Genomic DNA, 20,637 nt, shown 5'->3' on the forward strand with positions numbered 1-20,637 from the left:
CCACTAGGCTACCCGACCACCCCCAACCATTCTAGAGAGACATGTAATCCATAGCTGCTAGATTTGATTAGGTTATTCAGTATAAACCATTTTCAATTTTAAAAAGAAAGTGAAAAAACAATTGAAATGAGAAATGTAGAAAAATAATGTATACAAAGTCAATCCATTGTTCTTACATGACAATTACATGTCATATCAAAATATTTTTTAATGTACAGTTTACATGTATACGCCTATGCCATTGAATGAGAAGCTGTTCACCATGGTTACAAGAGATCATGTTCTCTAAATCATATAAAACTACTTCCACATTCCTGGGAACACTCCGGAGATTTGCTTGTGTGAATAAATACAGAATCTTTGTTAATGGCCACACTGACAATTTAACCTTGAAATGAGGTCATTGCATATGTTGTAAAAAGTCAGTGTTTGAGGCTGCATGTCCATGATCGACCTTGCCCTTGTGAACTATCTGAATACCCACGGGAACTCCATGCCAAGTCAGCGGCAGTCAACCGTATTGTGCAGTGATTTATGAAGTGACTTCAGCGACTGTGATCACATCTTTATTACCGCCTTTAAGTGAACAGCCAATTCAGCGATGATGACTAACTCCTAGGTCTCACATGCTCATGGACAAAACCTTGGAAATCCCTCCCATTACTGTTGATCTTTCACTCACTTTAAGTCCATGTGTTATAATACACTGTCTACAAACTGAAAAAGTTGGATGATGTTGGATGATAAATATAACCTCACCCTTGTGTCTTTTGATATCAAATATATCAACACGAGTTGATAAAAGTGGAAAATCTCCTCAGCAAGCCTCAGAGTTTCCACTTTAGTCAACTCTTGTTGATATATTTGATATCCAAAGACACTCGGGTGGGATTCTCTATATCCCTGACATACTGCAGTATTACCGTATTCGACGTAATAAGCGCCCAGGGCACTCTCCAAATTAGAAATAGGGGGCTCTTATTAGAATATTATTTCAGTGTAAAAAAAACCAGAGTTGAAAGATAAATTTCGTGGTTTATGCTGACAGCCTGAAATGTTTATGTACGACAGATATATTTTTCCTGAATTTAATTGCCCATGATTAAGGGGCAGATAACACACGAGTGCGTATTATATGCGGAGAAAATATGTCTTGAGTACATTGATCAATTGGAAGGGGTGCCAATTGGGATTGTTCACTAGCCACTATATTAGCAAATATTGCCGTGGGCGCTTAATAGAGCGGGGCGCTTTTTATGTTGAATACGGTAAGTCTATTCTTGTAGCCAAACTGGTTAAGATGTTACTGTTTGACATTTTGAGCATAGGCAGATCCAGAGGGGGGTCCAGATCCCCCCCTTTTGAAAACCAAATGTCAAACTATACCCCATGGGACATTTGTAACTATCTCCTGAGACCTACAGCGGGTACCTGGGTAGGGTCGGGTAATAGGTGGGTGGAAAATTCGGACTCGTCTCAGGCTTAGTACTGTTGTCATTTGATTGTGATGTCATAGTAACTGATGATGTCACAATGTTCTGCAATGCAACTTGATTAAACTTAATTGCATGATATCCATGATATCTTGGGAAGTATAGCTTGATCTCACACAAGCGGGATATAATTATGTATATATATATGTCCTGTGAAAGTCTACCTTATTATTCTCATCAAGGTAGAAATTTAATATCATATTACTTCAACTGACCAATAAGTGTTGAGAACAACAATGTGATTAGATTTCAAAATTTTTTCACTTATATAGCAAATTTCGTGCATGTGTGTGTGTGGCTGCTTTAGTTAAGTCCACCATTTTTATAGTACTGTCCCATCGAGACACCATGCTGCAGTTTACCCCGCTCATACACAATATACTTTCTCTTACCCCCTTAAATCACATCTTCCCGAGACAAGGGCGTTAGCTAATTATTAAAGTCAGTTTCCACCTTTGCCGACTTAGGGTGGAATTCAGAGTTACATTTTGGCTGGACTAACAGTCTATGCATAGTTCAATCAAAATGGCATACCAAACTAGACATCCGGTTTGTAAACAACATGGACTTCAAAGTGCATATTTCGGTCAACTGAAGGATTTGCAAAGCATGTGTAGCGCCAACTGCGTGTCAACAGAAATTTTACAAATCTTTTCATGTTTTTAATCAATGTACTCAAGTCATTTGATGCCGCCATTATGTTTGAAGCAATTGCAAGTGATACGAGAGGTGGAATCTGGTTGGTTAATAGCAAGGATATAGGAGGGACATAACTCAAAATATCCACTGGTGGCGCTACGATCGACCCTGGAAATTCAAGCCTAGTTCTGCAAGGGTGGAAACTGGACTTTTATAGTCAGTTAACGCCCTTGCCCCGGGAAGATGCTTAAATCAAGGCCTAAGGCCAAGCATTAGGCAGGGAAAAAACAAGTGCAGTTTTTTAACATATTTTGTTATGATGAGACCAGGATCTCCAACCACTGACCTTCCAGATGCAGATGCTTTATCAACTACACCAAGGAAGTGGTTCATCCACAATATGCACATCCAAATAATGCCAAGCTATTACCTTCAATCTACTTGGGTTATATTACCTAAAGCTTACCTTACACATTGTTGAATTCTGATTGGCCAAGACCCATTCTATTATTTTCAGTGAGTGAGTGAGTGAGTATGGCTTTACGTCGCTTTTAGCAATATTCCAGCAATATCACGGTGGTGGACACCAGAAATGGGCTTCACACATTGTACCCATGTCAGGAATTGAACCTGGGTCTTCGGCGTGACGAGCGAACGCTTTAATCACTAGGCTACCCGACTGCCCCCTATTATTTTCAATGTACCCCCGTGAAATGTAAGTTACATTTTTTATGTTCCCCACTCAAATTGCCGAACTGTTGGCTTTCCATTTGCAACATACCAACCGCAATTTTGTATCTCAAAATAATGATATGATTAGTTATTCTCCAGATATTTACCATAATTTCTGAATAAAATAGATCAAAGGGGAATAACTCTAAGTTTGTTTTTTGTCGTCTGGGAGAAATGCCTAACTGTGGTATTCTTACCAATTTGGATCAAAGTATGCATGCATAAGGCATATTTGCAATATAATCAGGAGTGCGGTAAAAAAGTTTGTTGTCTACTGGTACCGAAGGTGGACAACTTATAATGTAGCATTATTCATAATTTACAATATTCCTTGCCTCAAATCATTACAAAGACTCTTTTTTAGTAATATTCTTGACAAAATACTTCGTTAAGGTTGGTTTTAGTGAAACAAATACTTGCTAGGTTGAAATAATTTTTGTACAAATACTTTATAATAAGAACATATATTGCACTGAACATGAATTAAATTCAAAATCCACGACAACCAATCCCAAGTAGAAACCTCAGCCTGTATCACTGTCAATGCCAGTGAACCCCAACTTAACATTTCCACATTCCAAACTGTAAACATTATAACTGGAACATAAACCAATATTTCCTCTGCCTATTTCTCCAGCTTGTCTCAATGAATCTCCAGAGTACCATCCCCTCCTCTCCTCCTACCCCCCCCCCCCCACCCTGCCCGAGTATCCCAGTGAACAACCCCTTCTTCCACCTCTTAATAGAGTCCCTAGTGGACTGCTCCTTCCTCACCCCCCAAACCTCATCCCCCTCCACCCGACCACCCCCCGCCCTTCCCAGTAAGCCATCCCGTGGCCTGCTCCCCCTGAAGATCCTGTGGCCTGCTCCCACTTCCTGGTTGGAAGAAGTGTACATGTGCCAGGTGTCAAGTAGCTCAACTGACCACACATCACCTTTGTACTGGGTTACCTCTGCTGTCTCCTGATTGCCCCCTTACCCTCTCCTAGAACTGTAACACATCCCTTACACTCATCCAGTGACTCTCATCCCTTCATTTTATAACCATGTGTGCTTCCCTAAACCAGACCCTTCCTCACCACTCCAAGTTTCTACGACCTCCCTTACCACTGAAAGCCTCTACCACCTCCTTCCTCAGTGCAAGCCTCCACCACCTCCCTTACCACTGCAAGCCTCTACTGCCTCCAGCACCACTGCAAGCCTCCACCATCTCCCTCACCACTGCAATCCTCTACCACCTCCCTCACCAGTACAAGCCTCTACCACCTCCCTCACCACTGCAAGCCTCTACAACCTCCCTCACCACTGCAAGCCTCTACAACCTCCCTCACTACTGCAAGCCTCTACTACCTCCCTCACCAGTACAAGCCTCTACCACCTCCCTCACCACTGTAAGCCTCTACCACCTCCCTCACCACTGCAAGCCTCTACCACCTCCCTCACCAGTACAAGCCTCTACCACCTCCCCCACTAGTACAAGCCTCTACAACCTCCCTCACCACTGCAAGCCTCTACCACCTCCCTCACCACTGCAAGCCTCTACCACCTCCCTCACCACTACAAGCCTCTACCACCTCCCTCACCACTACAAGCCTCTACCACCTCCCTCACCACTGCAAGCCTCTACCATCTCCCTCACCACTACAAGCCTCTACCACCTCCCTCACCACTGCAAGCCTCTACCATCTCCCTCACCACTACAAGCCTCCACTACCTCCCTCACCACTACAAGCCTCCACTACCTCCCTCACCACTGCAAGTCTCTACCACCTCCATCACCACTACAAGCCTCCAACATCTCCCTCACCACTGCAAGCCTCCCCCACCTCCCTCACCACTGCAAGCCTCTACCACCTCCCTCACCACTGCAAGCCTCTACTACCTCCCTCACCACTGAAAGCCTCTACTACCTCCCTCACCACTGCAAGCCTCTACCACCTCCCTCACCACTACAAGCCTCTACTACCTCCCTCACCACTGCAAGCCTCTACCACCTCCCTCACCACTGCAAGCCTCTACCACCTCCCTCACCACTGCAAGCCTCTACCACCTCCCTCACCACTACAAGCCTCTACTACCTCCCTCACCACTGCAAGCCTCTACTACCTGCCTCACCACTGCAAGCCTCTACCACCTCCCTCACCACTGAAAGCCTCTACTACCTCCCTCACCACTACAAGCCTCTACCATCTCCCTCACAACTGCAAGCCTCCATCACCTCCCTCACCACTACAAGCCTCTACCACCTCCCTCACCACTACAAGCCTCTACCACCTCCCTCACCACTGCAAGCCTCTACCATCTCCCTCACCACTGCAAGCCTCTACCATATCCCTCACCACTGCAAGCCTCTACTACCTCCCTCACCACTGCAAGCCTCCACCACCTCCCTCACCACTACAAGCCTCTACCACCTTCCTCACCACTACAAGCCTCTACCACCTCCCTCACCACTGCAAGCCTCTACCATCTCCCTCACCACTGCAAGCCTCTACCATATCCCTCACCACTGCAAGCCTCTACTACCTCCCTCACCACTGCAAGCCTCTACCATCTCCCTCACCACTACAAGCCTCTACCACCTCCCTCACCACTGCAAGCCTCTACCATCTCCCTCAACACTGCAAGCCTCTATTACCTCCCTCAACACTGCAAGCCTCTACCACCTCCCTCAACACTGCAAGCCTCTACTACCTCCCTCAACACTGCAAGCCTCTACCACCTCCCTCAACACTGCAAGCCTCTACTATCTCCCTCACCACTACAAGCCTCTACCATCTCCCTCACCACCGCAAGCCTCCACCACCTCCCTCACCACTGCAAGCCTCTACTACCTCCCTCACCACTGCAAGCCTCCCCCACCTCCCTCACCACTGCAAGCCTCCACCACCTCCCTCACCAATACAAGCCTCTACCATCTCCCTCATCACCGCAAGCCTCCACCACCTCCCTCACCACTGCAAGCCTCTACTACCTCCCTCACCACTGCAAGCCTCCACCACCTCCCTCACCAATACAAGCCTCTACCACCTCCCTCACCACTGCAAGCCTGTACTACCTCCCTCACCACTGTAAGCCTCTACCTGCTCCCTCACCAGTACAAGCCACTACTACCTCCCTCACCACTACAAGCCTCTACCACCTCCCTCACCACTACAAGCCTCTACCAACTCCCTCACCTCTACAAGCCTCTACCACCTCCCTCACCACTGCAAGCCTCTACCACCTCCCTTACCCCTGCAAGCTACTAACTACTAAAACACCCTGACACTACCATCTCTAATATCCCCTTCCTCCAGGCACATACATAATCAGTCCATCTCTCCTACAGCTCCGCAAGTGTGTGTAAACATATTTCCAACAATTAGCTGCGCTCACTATGATCAGAACCACCTGGTCTCCCCGGCCTAACTCAAACCCCATGGTCATAAAGAATATCTCTAAACAGACTGCCACTGTTTGGCAACACAGCTCCACTGAGATGACAGACTGGATCAGCCTTGCTCAAACACCTGGTTATTGCCAGTGTCACAGACATTCTAATGTTGAGATAGGAAAAAAGGATGATCATTCCAGGAGGTTTTTATAAGCTACAGTGACAGTGACTCTAGAACCTTGTCTGCCAGTGACTCTTGATTCTTGTCTGGCAGTGACTCTTGAATCTAGTCTGCCAGTGACTTTAGACTCCAGGCTGGCAGTGACTCTCGAATGGACACTGCCAGTGACTTTAGAATGGATGCTGTCAGTGATTCTAGAACCTTGTCTGTCAGTGACTCTAGAACCTGGTCTGCCAGTGACTCTCGAGCCCAGTCTGACAGTGACTCTAGAACCTTGTCTGACAGTGACTCTAGAACCTTGTCTGACAGTGACTCTAGAACCTTGTCTGACAGTGACTCTAGACTCTAGGCTGGCAGTGACTCTAGAACCTTGTCTGACTGTGACTCTAGAACCTTGTCTGACAGTGACTCTAGAACCTTGTCTGACAGTGACTCTAGACTCTAGGCTGGCAGTGACTCTAGAACCTAGTCTGACAGTGACTCTAGAACCTAGTCTGACAGTGACTCTTGAACCTAGTCTGACAGTGACTCTAGAACCTTGTCTGACAGTGACTCTAGACTCTAGTCTGACAGTGACTCTAGAACCTAGTCTGACAGTGACTCTAGAACCTAGTCTGACAGTGACTCTAGACTCTAGGCTGGCAGTGACTCTAGAACCTAGTCTGACAGTGACTCTAGACTCTAGGCTGGCAGTGACTCTAGAACCTAGTCTGACAGTGACTCTAGAACCTTGTCTGACAGTGACTCTAGACTCCAGGCTGGCAGTGACTCTAGAATGGACACTGCCAGTGACTTTAGAACCTTGTCTGTCAGTGATCCTAGAACCTTGTCTGTCAGTGACTCTAGAATCTAGGCTGGGAGTGACTCTTGATTCTAGGCAGGGAGTGACTCTAGAATGGACGCTGTCAGTGACTTTAGAATGGATGATGTCAGTTACTTTAGAACCTTGTCTGTCAGTGACTCTAAGCTGACAGCATCGTCAGTGAAGAGAAGAATCTGCAGATATCATCACATTCCTTCTTAGAACATGAACCGAAAGTTCTTTTTAAGTACAAACTCCAAACAGATTCATTGTAGGATAGGTAGTTCCAAACCAACTAATCTTTCAGTGTAATGATCAAACGAGAAGCTGTTTGAGGGAGTATGTCAAGAAGGTACATACTGATCCATAAACCGTCATTAGATCACACATTCCTCTTCAGTCGCTGAGGCCAACTAGACAGCATTATGACCCTATGTTTGCCATATAGGAACCTCAGAGGCCATTAACCCATTAGCACCAGTCACAATATCTGGAGTTTATGAGCACCAAACAAGAAGTCACATAAACCATGAAGCGTTAACAGGATCTCAGCCTGTCCTCCTCAACACCGATTTAGAGTCTGTATGAGGAGGTAACATCACTGGGTCATATTACCAGGCTCTCTGGGTTATATCACCAGGTTTACCCGGTCTCCTTTAGTCCATCACTCAGTCAGCATCTACCTCCTTCTCACCCCCCAGAGGCTTAGGAGAACTCTATGACCTATACTTCTCTCTCTCATCTTCAAATCTTACCTTGACCTCCCTAGCCTATACTTCTCACTCCTACAACCATACTGGCTCACCCCTCTTCTCCATCTCTTAACCACTCTTCCCCATTTCTACTTTCTCTAAACCCCCTTTCCACTCCCTCTCAACTCCTTGTGCACTCTCTCTAATCCTTTTTCCACTCTCTCAAAGCCAGTGTTGAGTCTCTCTAAACCCCATTTCTCTATATCCCCTTTCTACTTTCTCTAAACCCCTTTTCTCTATATCTCCTTTCCACTCTCTCTCAACCCCTTTTCTCTATATCTCCTCTCCTTTTTTTCTCAACCCCTTTTCTCCATATCTCCTTTCCACTCTCTCTCAACCCCTTTTCTCTGTATCTCCTCTCCGTTTTCTCTCAACCCCTTTTCTCCTTATCTCCTTTCCATTCTCTCTCAACCCCTTTTCTCTGTATCTCCTTTCCACTCTCTCTCAACCCCTTTTCTCTATATCTCCTTTCCACTCTCTCTCAACCCCTTTCTCTATATATCCTTTCTACTTTCTCTCAGCCCCTTTCAACTTTCTCTCAGCCCCTTTCTACTTTCTCTCAGCCCCTTTCTACTTTCTCTCAGCCCCTTTCTACTTTCTTTCAGCCCCTTTCTACTTTCTCTCAGCCCCTTTCTACTTTCTCTCAGCCCCTTTCTACTTTCTCAACCCCCTTTCCAGTCTCTCTCAACCCCCTTTCTACTTTCTCTTAAACCACTCTATGAATGACAATTATTATAAATGACACAGAAATGCATTTAATTTTCTATTTCTTAATTTTAAACATTTTGTGAATCAGCCTAGTTCAAATTTAGCATTAATTTGATTACATGCAGGTCTACATAAGAAAATTACATGTAAATAATTTCATTATTAATGAACACATTGATACATCGTGAAACGTTTGAGGGAATGTATTGATAGTATACTTTCCTATCAATGACACCCCTAGTTGGCAGAGCTAGGTAAGATGGCGAGGTCCCTCATTGCTTGTCATAGTACCCTAATGGTGTGGCTTGCTGCATGTGTGTCACTGGCTTGTCTGGTCCAGACCTGATTATACACAGGCCACGATAGAGCTGACTGCTAGATAAAACAACATTCACCCACCACATCCCTAACTGCGTGAGACCGCCTCCGTGGTCTAGTGGTAGAGCTTCCGCCCAGAGAGCGGAAGGTCCAGGGTTCGATCCCCGGCCGCGTCATACCAAAAGACATTAAAAGATGGTAGTTGTTGTAACCCTGTCTGGCGCTCGGCATTAAGGGGATGAAACAAGGACTGGTCGGCTCGGAGTCAGTATACTGTGTGGGGTATTCATGTTAAACTGCGGCATGGTATCTCAGTGGGCTAGCACTATAAACCGGCATCAGTCCGGACTAGTACAAGCAGCCACACACACACACACACACACACACACACACACGTGCATGCACGTCGCTATATAAGTGCAATAATCTTGGACGCGACGTTAAACCCAATTTCACCTCACCTCACCTCACCTCACCTCACCTCACCTCACCTCACCACCTAACTGTGTGATGACCTGGACTCCTCCTGCTGGTCCCCTACTGCAGTACAGCCAGCACCAGGGTCAGGCCACGCCACACCCACATCCCACCCCCATCCACCACCCTCCTCCCTGACAACTGACCTGCACTCCTGTAGTCCTCCTGTTGGCCCCCACACAGCAGCACAGCCAGCACCAGGGTCAGGCCACACCCCCAATAGTATCCAGGGGACACCCGGCAACCCATTGTATCACACTGGGGCCAAATCTCACACAACTTGCACCTGAAAGTATAAAAAGTTTGTTGTAGGTTTATACAACTGGTCGACCGTCGACTGTGGTACCCTGTATAGCACTCAGCATTAAAGATCTAAAACAAGGACTGGTCGGCTCGGAGTCAGCATACTGTGTCTGAGTGGGGTATTCATGTTAAACTGTGGCATGGTATCTCAGTGTGCTAGCACTATTAATTGGCATCAGTCCGGACTAGTACAAGCAGCCACACACACACACATACACGTGCATGCACGTTGCTATATAAGTGCAATAATCTTGGATGTAAATATCTGGGTCAAGCATTTTGTCATCTTCTACCACCAAACTGTGTTATTTGTTTGTTTCATGTTGAGATTAATTGTAACAAATTGGCTCAAATACTCATTTCAAACAGGATAGGGTGGTCAGACTCGCTGACTTGGTTGATGCATGTCATTGTATCCCAATTGCGTAGATCGATGCTCATGATGTCAATCACTGGATTGTCTGGTTCAGACTTGATTATTTACAGATCGCCGTCTTATAGCTGGAATATTGCTTAGTGCAGCGTTAAACAACAAACAAACAAACAAAACTGAAAATAAACATACATGACAGTTTACAGTCTACTTTTTCTGTGTAGAGCTGAATAATAGTTCAAATATTATTTATACCATACAATAGTTCACACACAGATACAATGTACAACATTACAACAATGCAGATGTGAATACAACATGTACTATGTACAACATAATAGCAATGACTGTAATACAAATGAATAATTTCCACAGTGGGCCACAGGGCATTCGTGAAGATGTTTAGTGTGCAAGCACACTGAGCTCCATTGAGTCTATTTGGAATGTCTTTTTTTCCTGCAATCAATGTTGTGATTCACTCAAATCACCAACACGTCAGGCAACCATAACAGTTTCCATTGATGGTGTTTATGCAATTACTGCTTGTGACTGAGAGCCATAGACTGGGGCTATCTTCAAACCTGAAGTGTGCCATTTCATGTAGAGACGAGACAGTTGTAATTTAAAATTTCATACAGTGCATTATGTACATTCATATGGTATATTGTGAAAAGTTGCATATCATTTCTAGGGTCTGTGTGGGGTTTGCCTAGCATCAACACTCAGGGATGAGCATGGGGATACCTAGGATCACTGTCAGCACTCAGGGGTCAGTATGGGGATACCTAGGATCACTGTCAGCACTCAGAGGTCAGTATTGGGATACCTAGGATCACTGTCAGCACTCAGGGGTCAGTATGGAGATACCTAAGATCACTGTCAGCACTCAGGGGTCAGCATGGAGATACCTAGGATCACTGTCAGCACTCAGGGGTCAGCATGGAGATACCTAGGATCACTGTCAGCACTCAGGGGTCAGTATTGGGATACCTAGGATCACTGTCAGCACTCAGGGGTCAGCATGGAGATACCTAGGATCACTGTCAGCACTCAGGGGTCAGTATTGGGATACCTAGGATCACTGTCAGCACTCAGGGGTCAGCATGGAGATACCTAGGATCACTGTCAGCACTCAGGGGTCAGTATGGGGATACCTAGGATCACTTTCAGCACTCAGGGGTCAGCATGGGGATACCTAGGATCACTGTCAGCACTCAGGGGTCAGTATGGAGATACCTAAGATCACTGTCAGCACTCAGGGGTCAGCATGGAGATACCTAGGATCACTGTCAGCACTCAGGGGTCAGCATGGAGATACCTAGGATCACTGTCAGCACTCAGGGGTCAGTATTGGGATACCTAGGATCACTGTCAGCACTCAGGGGTCAGCATGGAGATACCTAGGATCACTGTCAGCACTCAGGGGTCAGTATGGGGGATACCTAGGATCACTGTCACCCCACACCCCAATGGGTCTTTAAGGGTTTAAAGGGACTTAAATGTCAAGTCAATCTATCTTGGATATGAAGCTGTGCAGTTTGTTATCATAGACTTAACATCAAATTGTCAAAGACACCATGCTATACATCAATCAGGAATAGAACATCACGGTCAATAAGTTCTAATTTTTTAACAAGTGGCTTACTGCAGTAAGTGTCACAGTGTTCCTTAAACCATGACATCAATGCATTGTAAGCTTGTATGACATCATAGCACTGTGTGATACGAGTGTAACTTTGCTCCACATTAGAAATATAAAAGTAAATGAAAAAGAACATGTGTAAATATCCACAAATTAATGAATTTCCTGAAGTTGTTGTCCAAGTTTATTACTATTTAATCATAAACTGCTGAGTAAAAGAAAGTTGCACTTAAAAAATTGATTTGATAAAAATATTACAAACATTATCAGAATGTTATAAGACTGTACATGTTGAAAAACGTGGCTGCAAACTTAAAGTCTAAAACACAGTTACAATACCCATTATCAAATATATCACCACTGAACAACCATTTCTTGTTTGTTCCATTTTAAGTCACCATCAAGCGTGGGTATATAATTTCTTTAGCCCAGTCGTATACTTTTATGAACAAGCATTAAGAAGTTGTCTGACATCCCTACATGCATGGTAATGTGTGTGTGAAGCTGGCATGGGTGTTAATAAGAGCGCAGCAGTGCTGTAGCCAGCCGGGGGGGGGGGGGGGTAGTTGCCCCCCTGGATTTTTGATAGAAAACAGTTTTATTTGAATCATGAAAATACAAGTTGGGGACAAGTCATATTTGTACAAATATTTGCCCCCCGCCCCTGTCAAAAAAAGTTAACTACAGCCTTGGAGCGTCCAGCACAACAGAATGTAAACTAACTCCTTTATTTTTTACATTGGAAATTTAGATGACATAAACAAGATTTCTAAATATCCTCTTTGGAAAAGTTAAATACTTTGAATACAGACTGTTTAATTACCGTTCTAGAAGTTGGTGAGTCGGTAAGAAAAGCATACAATTTTATGGATAACTTCTGAAACCGAGCGCTAAACACAGGAAATCAGAAAAACAACTTGTAGTTCCTCTAGAGATCCGAGATATGACACAGGCAGGAAGAGAAGTGTGTCACAACTCTGTGGATATTTCACACTTCAAGGAAATCTAACATGTGGTATTGTTTCAACAAATATGCCCTTATGTCACGACGTTACACAATCACTGGACGACAACCCCCCCTCCTCCACTCCCCCCCACCCCACCACCCTCCTCTCATGTTCCCCAGCTGCATCTGAACAAAGGCTACAATCAGCCAGCCTGATAAGCTCGATGTGCAGATGTGGTTGGATCTCACACCGCAATTGCTACCACAACAAAAACACTGTACTTGTAGTTCCAAATATAACCCCAAGTAGCATCTCCTGTTTACTGCTTTCATAAACACTGATAAGCTTGGCGGTGATGCGTTATTAACTTTGGAGATTTTCTTCAATTGGCCAAGTGAAATCAAGTTTCTTACATATCTCTACAATAATGTTAATAACGTAAGCATGAAAGAAGTTTTCGTGCACTTATGAACCATTTTTTATAATTAAAAAGCATCATTACTGCAGAAATATGTAAAGTAATTAATAATAATTAAACTAATGAACTGTGATGTATGTTTGTAACAACTAACGGTCAAGAATCCTGCTGACCGACTGTGACTCGTCTACCAGTCGGTCACGGACAAAACATTGCCGTTGATTCCAAGAAATTGGCTAATCCATGGTAAACGGCCGATCGCTGTCAACTGTGCTGTCAACGCACAGAAGAACGCTACAATCAACACTTGCATACAGATTCCATAACATAACTCTCACCTTTCTAAAGAGCGTTGTTTCCAAGTAGCATCCCTCTGTTACAGCGGCTGAAGCATCGAACGTTATCTACTCTGAGAGAAGCGGCCTGTGTGTCTGAGTCTCACCGTATCGGGTGTCCGCGCCCGTAACAGTGGGGGCTCACGCCGGATGCGGAATACGGAATGAGATTTGACAGCATATCACTAAAAGTAGAAATGACCTGAAATTATCTTGGCTTCGCCCGTGTAAAGCTTTGATGCCAGAAAAGATCAGTGAGATTAAAGCGCGCCTCCGGAGATAGGTTTGGACATTAAATATATATGGTTTATCTTCTGTCATTCATCGTGATAAATGCACTATGGACCTGTTCTCTTTCAGTGTGGCACTGATGGACTATCGTGAGGCGACCAAAGTCAACTCCAGCTTGCTACACCTTACTGCCGATAATCACGTTATCCTGTAGAGTAATCATTCGTGGTGTATAGAATGTGTTGTGAAACTAATCAACGGCCTGACAAACCCGTGTAGCTGCAGGTTTAACATGTCGTAAGTAATAAGTCATGGCGGAAAGAGGCACATCGTCTTCAAGGGAAGTCGCACATATGGTCTTGTCGAGAGGAGTTAATGGTTTTCTTTGGAAAGGGTTTTATTGTCTTCTGTGAAGTGGTACATGGTCTTCAAGGGCGTAGTACAAGGTCTTGTTACACGTCTTCTTAGGAAAATGTGCATGGTCTAGGTGGGAAACTGTTACATGTCTTCTAGGAAAAAGGTGCATGGCCTAGGTGGGAAACTGTTACATGTCTTCTAGGGAAAGGGTGCATGGTCTAGATGGGACACTGTTACGTGTCTTCTAGGGAAAAGGTGCATGGTCTAGGTGGGAAACTGTTACATGTCTTCTAGGGAAAAGGTCTGTGGTCTAAGTGGGAAACTGTTACATGTCTTCTAGGAAAAAGGTGCATGGCCTAGGTGGGAAACTGTTACATGTCTTCTAGGGAAAGGGTGCATGGTCTAGGTGGGACACTGTTACGTGTCTTCTAGGGAAAAGGTGCATGGTCTAGGTGGGAAACTGTTACATGTCTTCTAGGGAAAAGGTGCATGGTCTAGGTGGGAAACTGTTACATGTCTTCTAGGGGAAAGGTGCATGGTCCAAGTGGGAAACTGTTACATGTCTTCTAGGGAAAAGGTGCATGGTCCAAGTGGGAAACTGTTACATGTCTTCGAGGGAAACGGTGCATGGTCTAGGTGGGAAACTGTTACATGTCTTCTAGGGAAAAGGTGCATGGCGTAGGTGGGAAACTGTTACATGTCTTCTAGGGAAAAGGTGCATGGTCTAGGTGGGAAACTGTTACATGTCTTCTAGGGAAAAGGTCTGTGGTCTAGGTGGGAAACTGTTACATGACGTCTAGGGAAAAGGTGCGTGGTCTAGGTGGGAAACTGTTACATGTCTTCTTGGGAAAAGGTGCGTGGTCTAGGCGGGAACCTGTTACATGACGTCTTGGGAAAAGGTGCATGGTCCATGTGGGAAACTGTTACATGTCTTGAAGGGGAAAGGTGCATGGTCTAGATGGGAAACTGTTAAATGACCTCTAGGGAAAAGGTGCATGGTCCAAGTGGGAAACTGTTACATGTCTTCTAGGGAAAAGGTGCATGGTCCATGTGGGAAACTGTTACATGTCTTCTAGGGAAAAGGTGCGTGGTCTAGGTGGGAAACTGTTACATGTCTTCTTGGGAAAAGGTGCGTGGTCTAGGCGGGAACCTGTTACATGACGTCTTGGGAATAGGTGCATGGTCCATGTGGGAAACTGTTACACGTCTTGAAGGGGAAAGGTGCATGGTCTAGATGGGAAACTGTTAAATGACCTCTAGGGAAAAGGTGCATGGTCCATGTGGGAAACTGTTACATGTCTTCTAGGGAAAAGGTCTGTGGTCTAGGTGGGAAACTGTTACATGACGTCTAGGGAAAAGGTGCGTGGTCTAGGTGGGAAACTGTTACATGTCTTCTTGGGAAAAGGTGCGTGGTCTAGGCGGGAACCTGTTACATGACGTCTTGGGAAAAGGTGCATGGTCCATGTGGGAAACTGTTACATGTCTTGAAGGGGAAAGGTGCATGGTCTAGATGGGAAACTGTTAAATGACCTCTAGGGAAAAGGTGCATGGTCCAAGTGGGAAACTGTTACATGTCTTCTAGGGAAAAGGTGCATGGTCCATGTGGGAAACTGTTACATGTCTTCTAGGGAAAAGGTGCGTGGTCTAGGTGGGAAACTGTTACATGTCTTCTTGGGAAAAGGTGCGTGGTCTAGGCGGGAACCTGTTACATGACGTCTTGGGAATAGGTGCATGGTCCATGTGGGAAACTGTTACACGTCTTGAAGGGGAAAGGTGCATGGTCTAGATGGGAAACTGTTAAATGACCTCTAGGGAAAAGGTGCATGGTCCATGTGGGAAACTGTTACATGTCTTCTAGGGAAAAGGTCTGTGGTCTAGGTGGGAAACTGTTACATGACGTCTAGGGAAAAGGTGCGTGGTCTAGGTGGGAAACTGTTACATGTCTTCTAGGGAAAAGGTGCGTGGTCTAGGCGGGAACCTGTTACATGACGTCTTGGGAATAGGTGCATGGTCCAAGTGGGAAACTGTTACATGTCTTCTAGGGAAAAGGTGCGTGGTCTAGGCGGGAACCTGTTACATGACGTCTTGGGAATAGGTGCATGGTCCAAGTGGGAAACTGTTACATGTCTTCTAGGGAAAAGGTGCATGGTCTAGATGGGAAACTGTTACATGTCTTCTAGGGAAAAGGTGCATGGTCTAGGTGGGAAACTGTTACATGTCTTCTAGGGAAAAGGTGCATGGTCTAGGTGGGAAACTGTTACATGTCTTCTAGGGACAAGGTGCATGATCTAGGTGGGAAACTGTTACATGTCTTCTTGGGAAAAGGTGCATGGTCTAGGTGGGAAACTGTTACATGTCTTCTAGGGAAAAGGTGCATGATCTAGGTGGGAAACTGTTACATGTCTTCTAGGGAAAAAGGTGCATGGTCTAGGTGGGAAACTGTTACATGTCTTCTAGGGAAAAGGTGCGTGGTCTAGGTGGGAAACTGTTACATGTCTTCTAGGGAAAAGGTGCATGGTCTAGGTGGGAAACTGTTACATGTCTTCTAGGGAAAAGGTACGTGGTCTAGGTGGGAAACTGTTACATGTCTTCTAGGGAAAAGGTACGTGGTCTAGGTGGGAAACTGTTACATGTCTTCAAGGGAAGTGATGCAAGGTCAAGTTGGGAAAATGGGACATGGTCTTGTTAGGACATGGTTCGTGGTCTAGGTGGTAAAATGGTACTATGTCTTCTTGGATGCGGTACATGATCTGGATGGGAACATGGTACATGATCTGTTATGAAAGTGGTTGTCTGGGTCTGATAATGGTACGTGGTATTTGGGGGACATGGATTATGGTCCAGATCGGAAAATGATACGTGGTTTTCTAGGGAAATGGTGCATGTTGGGCTTGGTAAGTTGTTGGCAGTCTTCTATGGATGTTGTGGATGGTCTGAAAGTTATGGAAGTGATACATTAAGCTGGCACATGGTCCCCATCGGAAATGGTAGATGGCATCCTTGGGTAATGGTACATCATATTGTCGGGAAGTGGTGAATGCTCAAATGAAGTAATCACTCTTTTAGGACTTTTACTGTTTTAGGGAAGTGGCACCTTGCAACATAGACAGGTGGTATTGGATTTTTATAAAAAGGTACATGCATTTCAAGGGAATAGGGTTACGACGTTGGTGGAAAAATGTGCATGGACTGAATAAAGTGGTAGGGAGGTGGTACATGGTTCGTGGGAGGTGGTACATGGTCTGTGGGAGGTGGTACATTGTCTGTGGGAGATGGTACATGGTCTGTGGGAGGTGGTACATTGTCTGTGGGAGGTGGTACATGGTCTGTGGGAGGTGGTACGTTGTCTGTGGGAGATGGTACATGGTCTCTTGGGTGGTGGTAAATGGTCAGTGGGAGGTGGCACATGGTCTGTGGGAGATGGTACTTGGTCTCTTGGGTGGTGGTAAATGGTCTGTGGGAGGTGGCACATGGTCTGTTGGAGATGGTACATGTCTGTGGGAGATGGAACCTGGTCTGTTGGAGGTTGTACCTGTCTGTGGAAGTTGGAACATATGTGTGAGAGGGGCTTCATGGTCTTTAGGGAGGTGGTACATGGTCTGTGGGAGGTGGTACATGTCTATGGGTGGTGGTACCTGTCTGTGGAAGGTGGTACATGGTCTGTGGGAGGTGGTACATGTCTGTGGGAGGGGCCTCATGGTCTTTAGGGAGGTGTCACATAGACCTTGGGAGGTGGTAGATGTCTTATGGAGGTGGTACATGGTGCGTAGGGAGGTGGTACGTGTCCCTGTGGGGAAGTGGTACATGACTTGATGGAGGTGGAACATGGTATGTTGGTGGTACATGATCTGTGGGAGGTGGTACATGGTCTGTGGGAGGTGGTACATGGTCTGTGGGAGGTGGTACATTGTAGGAGATGGTACATGTCTGTGGGAGGTGGCACATGTCTGTGGGAGGTGGTACATTGTCTGTGGGAGGGGCCTCTTGGTCTTTAGGGAGGTGATACGTGGTCTGTGGAGGTGGTACATTGTCTGTGGGAGGTGGTACATGTCTGTGGGAGGTGGAACATGGTCTGTGGGAGGTGGTACATGTCTGTGGGAGGTGCCTCTTGGTCTTTAGGGGGATGGCACATGGACCGTGGGAGGTGGTACATGTCTGTTGGAGGTGGTACATGACCTGATTGAGGTAGTACATTGTCTGTGGGAGGTGGCACATGGTGCGTACGGAGGTGGTACGTGTCCCTGTGGGAAAGTGGTACATGGTCTGTGGGGGTGGTACATGACGTGATGGAGGTGTTACATGGTCTGTTGGTGGTACGTGATCTGTGGGAGGTGGTACATGGTCTGTGTGAGGTGGTCCATGGTCTGTGGGAGGTGGTCCATGGCCTGTTGGGAGGTGGTCCATGGCCTGTTGGGAGGTGGTACATGGTCTGTGTGAGGTGGTACATGGTCTGTGGGAGGTGGTACATGGTCTGTGGGATGTGGTAATGGTCTGTGGGAGGTGGTCCATGGCCTGTTGGGAGGTGGTACATGGTTTGTGTGAGGTGGTACGTGGTCTGTGTGAGGTGGCACACGGTCTGGTTGGCAGTGGCATCACGGTCTTTATGGAGGTGGTACATGGTCTGTGGGACACGGTACATGGTCTGTGGGAGGTGGTACATGGTCTGTGGGAGATGGTACATTGTCTGTGGGAGATGGTACATGGTCTGTGGGAGGTAGTACATGGTCTGTGGGAGGTGGTTCATTGTCTGTGGGAGGTGGTACATGGTCTGTGGGAGGTGGTACATAGTCTGTGGGAGGTTGTACATGGTCTGTGGGAGGTGGTACATGGTCTTTGGGAGATGGTACATTGTCTGTGGGAGATGGTACATGGTCTGTGGGAGGTGGTTCATTGTCTGTGGGAGGTGGTACATGGTCTGTTGGAGGTGGTACATGTCTGTTGGAGGTGGTACATGTCTGTGGGAGGTGGTACATTGTCTGTGGGAGGTGGTACATGTCTGTGGGAGGTGGTACATGGTCCGTGGAAGGTGGTTCATGATCTGTGGAGGTGGTACATGGTCTGTGGGAGGTGGTACATGGTCTGCTGGAGGTGGTACATGGTCCGAGGGAGGTGGTACATTGTCTGTGGAGGTGGTACATGTCTGTGGGAGGTGGTACATGGTCTGTGGGAAATGGTACATGTCTGTGGGATGTGGTACCTGTTTGTGAGAGGTGGTACATGGTCTGTGGGAGGTGGTACATGGTCTTTGGGAGATGGTACATTGTCTGTGGGAGGTGGTACATTGTCTGTGGAAGGTGGTACATGGTCTGTGGGAGGTGGTACATTGTCTGTGGAAGGTGGTACATTGTCTGTGGGAGGTGATACATTGTCTGTGGAAGGTGGCACATGGTCTGTGGAGGTGGTACATTGTCTGTGGAAGGTGGTACTTGGTCTGTGGGAGGTGGTACATGGTCTGTGGGAGGTGTTACATGGTCTGTGGGAGTTGGTACATTGTCTGTGGAAGGTGGCACATTGTCTGTGGGTGGTACATGGTCTGTGTGTGGTACATTGTCTGTGGGAGGTGGTACATAGTCTGTGGGAGGTGGTACATGGTCTGTGGGAGGTGGTACATTGTCTGTGGGAGATGGTACATTGTCTGTGGGAGATGGTACATGGTCTGTGGGAGGTAGTACATGGTCTGTGGGAGGTGGTTCATTGTCTGTGGGAGGTGATTCATTGTCTGTTGGAGGTGGTACATGTCTGTGGGAGGTGGTACATGTCTGTGGTAGGTGGTACATTGTCTGTGGGAGGTGGTACATGTCTGTGGGAGGTGGTACATGGCCCGTGGGAGGTGGTTCATGGTCTGTGGAGGTGGTACATGGTCTGTGGAGGTGGTACATGGTCTGTGGGAGGTGGTACATGGTCTGTGGGAGGTGGTACATGGTCTGCTGGAGGTGGTACATGGTCCGAGGGAGGTGGTACATGGTCTGTGGAGGTGGTACATGTCTGTGGGAGGTGGTACATGGTCTGTGGGAGATGGTACATGTCTGTGGGATGTGGTACCTGTTTGTGGGAGGTGGTACATGGTCTGTGGGAGGTGGTACATGGTCTTTGGGAGATGGTACATTGTCTGTGGGAGGTGGTACATTGTCTGTGGAAGGTGGTACATTGTCTGTGGGAGGTGGTACATGGTCTGTGGAAGGTGGTACATTGTCTGTGGGAGGTGATACATTGTCTGTGGAAGGTGGCACATGGTTTGTGGAGGTGTTACATTGTCTGTGGAAGGTGGTACTTGGTCTGTGGGAGGTGGTACATGGTCTGTGGGAGGTGTTACATGGTCTGTGGGAGGTGGTACATTGTCTGTGGAAGGTGGCACATTGTCTGTGGGTGGTACATGGTCTGTGTGTGGTACATTGTCTGTGGGAGATGGTACATTGTCTGTGGTGTGTACATGTCTGTGGGATGTGGTACATGGTCTGTGGGAGCTGGTACATTGTCTGTGGGAGCTGGTACATGGTCTGTGGGAGCTGGTACGTGTCTGTGGGAGGTGGTACATGGTCCGTTGGAGGTGGTA

At 46.5% G+C, this 20,637-nt stretch overlaps 2 protein-coding genes across 2 annotated transcripts in view; both read right to left on the bottom strand.

The window, feature by feature from the left end:
* Nucleotides 1-13,581, bottom strand: part of LOC139474085 (uncharacterized) — a 189,606-nt gene extending 176,025 nt beyond the window's left edge. Inside the window, exons 1-2 of the mRNA XM_071256950.1 lie at nucleotides 13,500-13,581; nucleotides 9,625-9,764 (exon numbers count right to left, since the gene is read on the bottom strand). Coding sequence (XP_071113051.1) covers nucleotides 9,625-9,727 — 103 coding nt within the window. The 5' untranslated portion in view covers nucleotides 9,728-9,764; nucleotides 13,500-13,581. The remainder of the gene's footprint in view (nucleotides 1-9,624; nucleotides 9,765-13,499) is intronic.
* Nucleotides 13,582-17,243: 3,662 nt separating this feature from the next.
* LOC139475297 (uncharacterized) lies at nucleotides 17,244-20,026 on the bottom strand. Its single transcript, XM_071258527.1, has 3 exons — nucleotides 19,511-20,026; nucleotides 18,132-19,245; nucleotides 17,244-17,620 (listed from the first exon to the last, which is right to left on the bottom strand). Exons 1-3 carry the CDS (start codon nucleotides 20,024-20,026, stop codon nucleotides 17,244-17,246), a joined length of 2,007 nt encoding a protein of 668 aa, XP_071114628.1.
* Nucleotides 20,027-20,637: the final 611 nt, after the last annotated feature.

The sequence above is a fragment of the Haliotis cracherodii genome, unplaced genomic scaffold, assembly GCF_022045235.1.
Source record: "Haliotis cracherodii isolate W230 unplaced genomic scaffold, xgHalCrac1.p SCAF_3, whole genome shotgun sequence".
In the NCBI taxonomy this organism is placed as follows: Eukaryota; Metazoa; Mollusca; class Gastropoda; order Lepetellida; family Haliotidae; genus Haliotis; species Haliotis cracherodii.

Coding starts and splice junctions, on each gene's coding strand:
- LOC139475297 (XM_071258527.1), bottom strand. CDS start 20,026: ATGTACCACCTCCAGCAGACCATGTACCACCTCCCACAGACCATGTAC. Junction 19,246..19,510: donor TACCACCTCCCACAGACCAA/GTACCACCTTCC, acceptor CATTTCCCACAG/ACCATGTACCACCTCCCACA. Junction 17,621..18,131: donor GTTCCACCTCCCACAGACAT/GTACCACCTCCC, acceptor CAACTTCCACAG/ACAGGTACAACCTCCAACAG.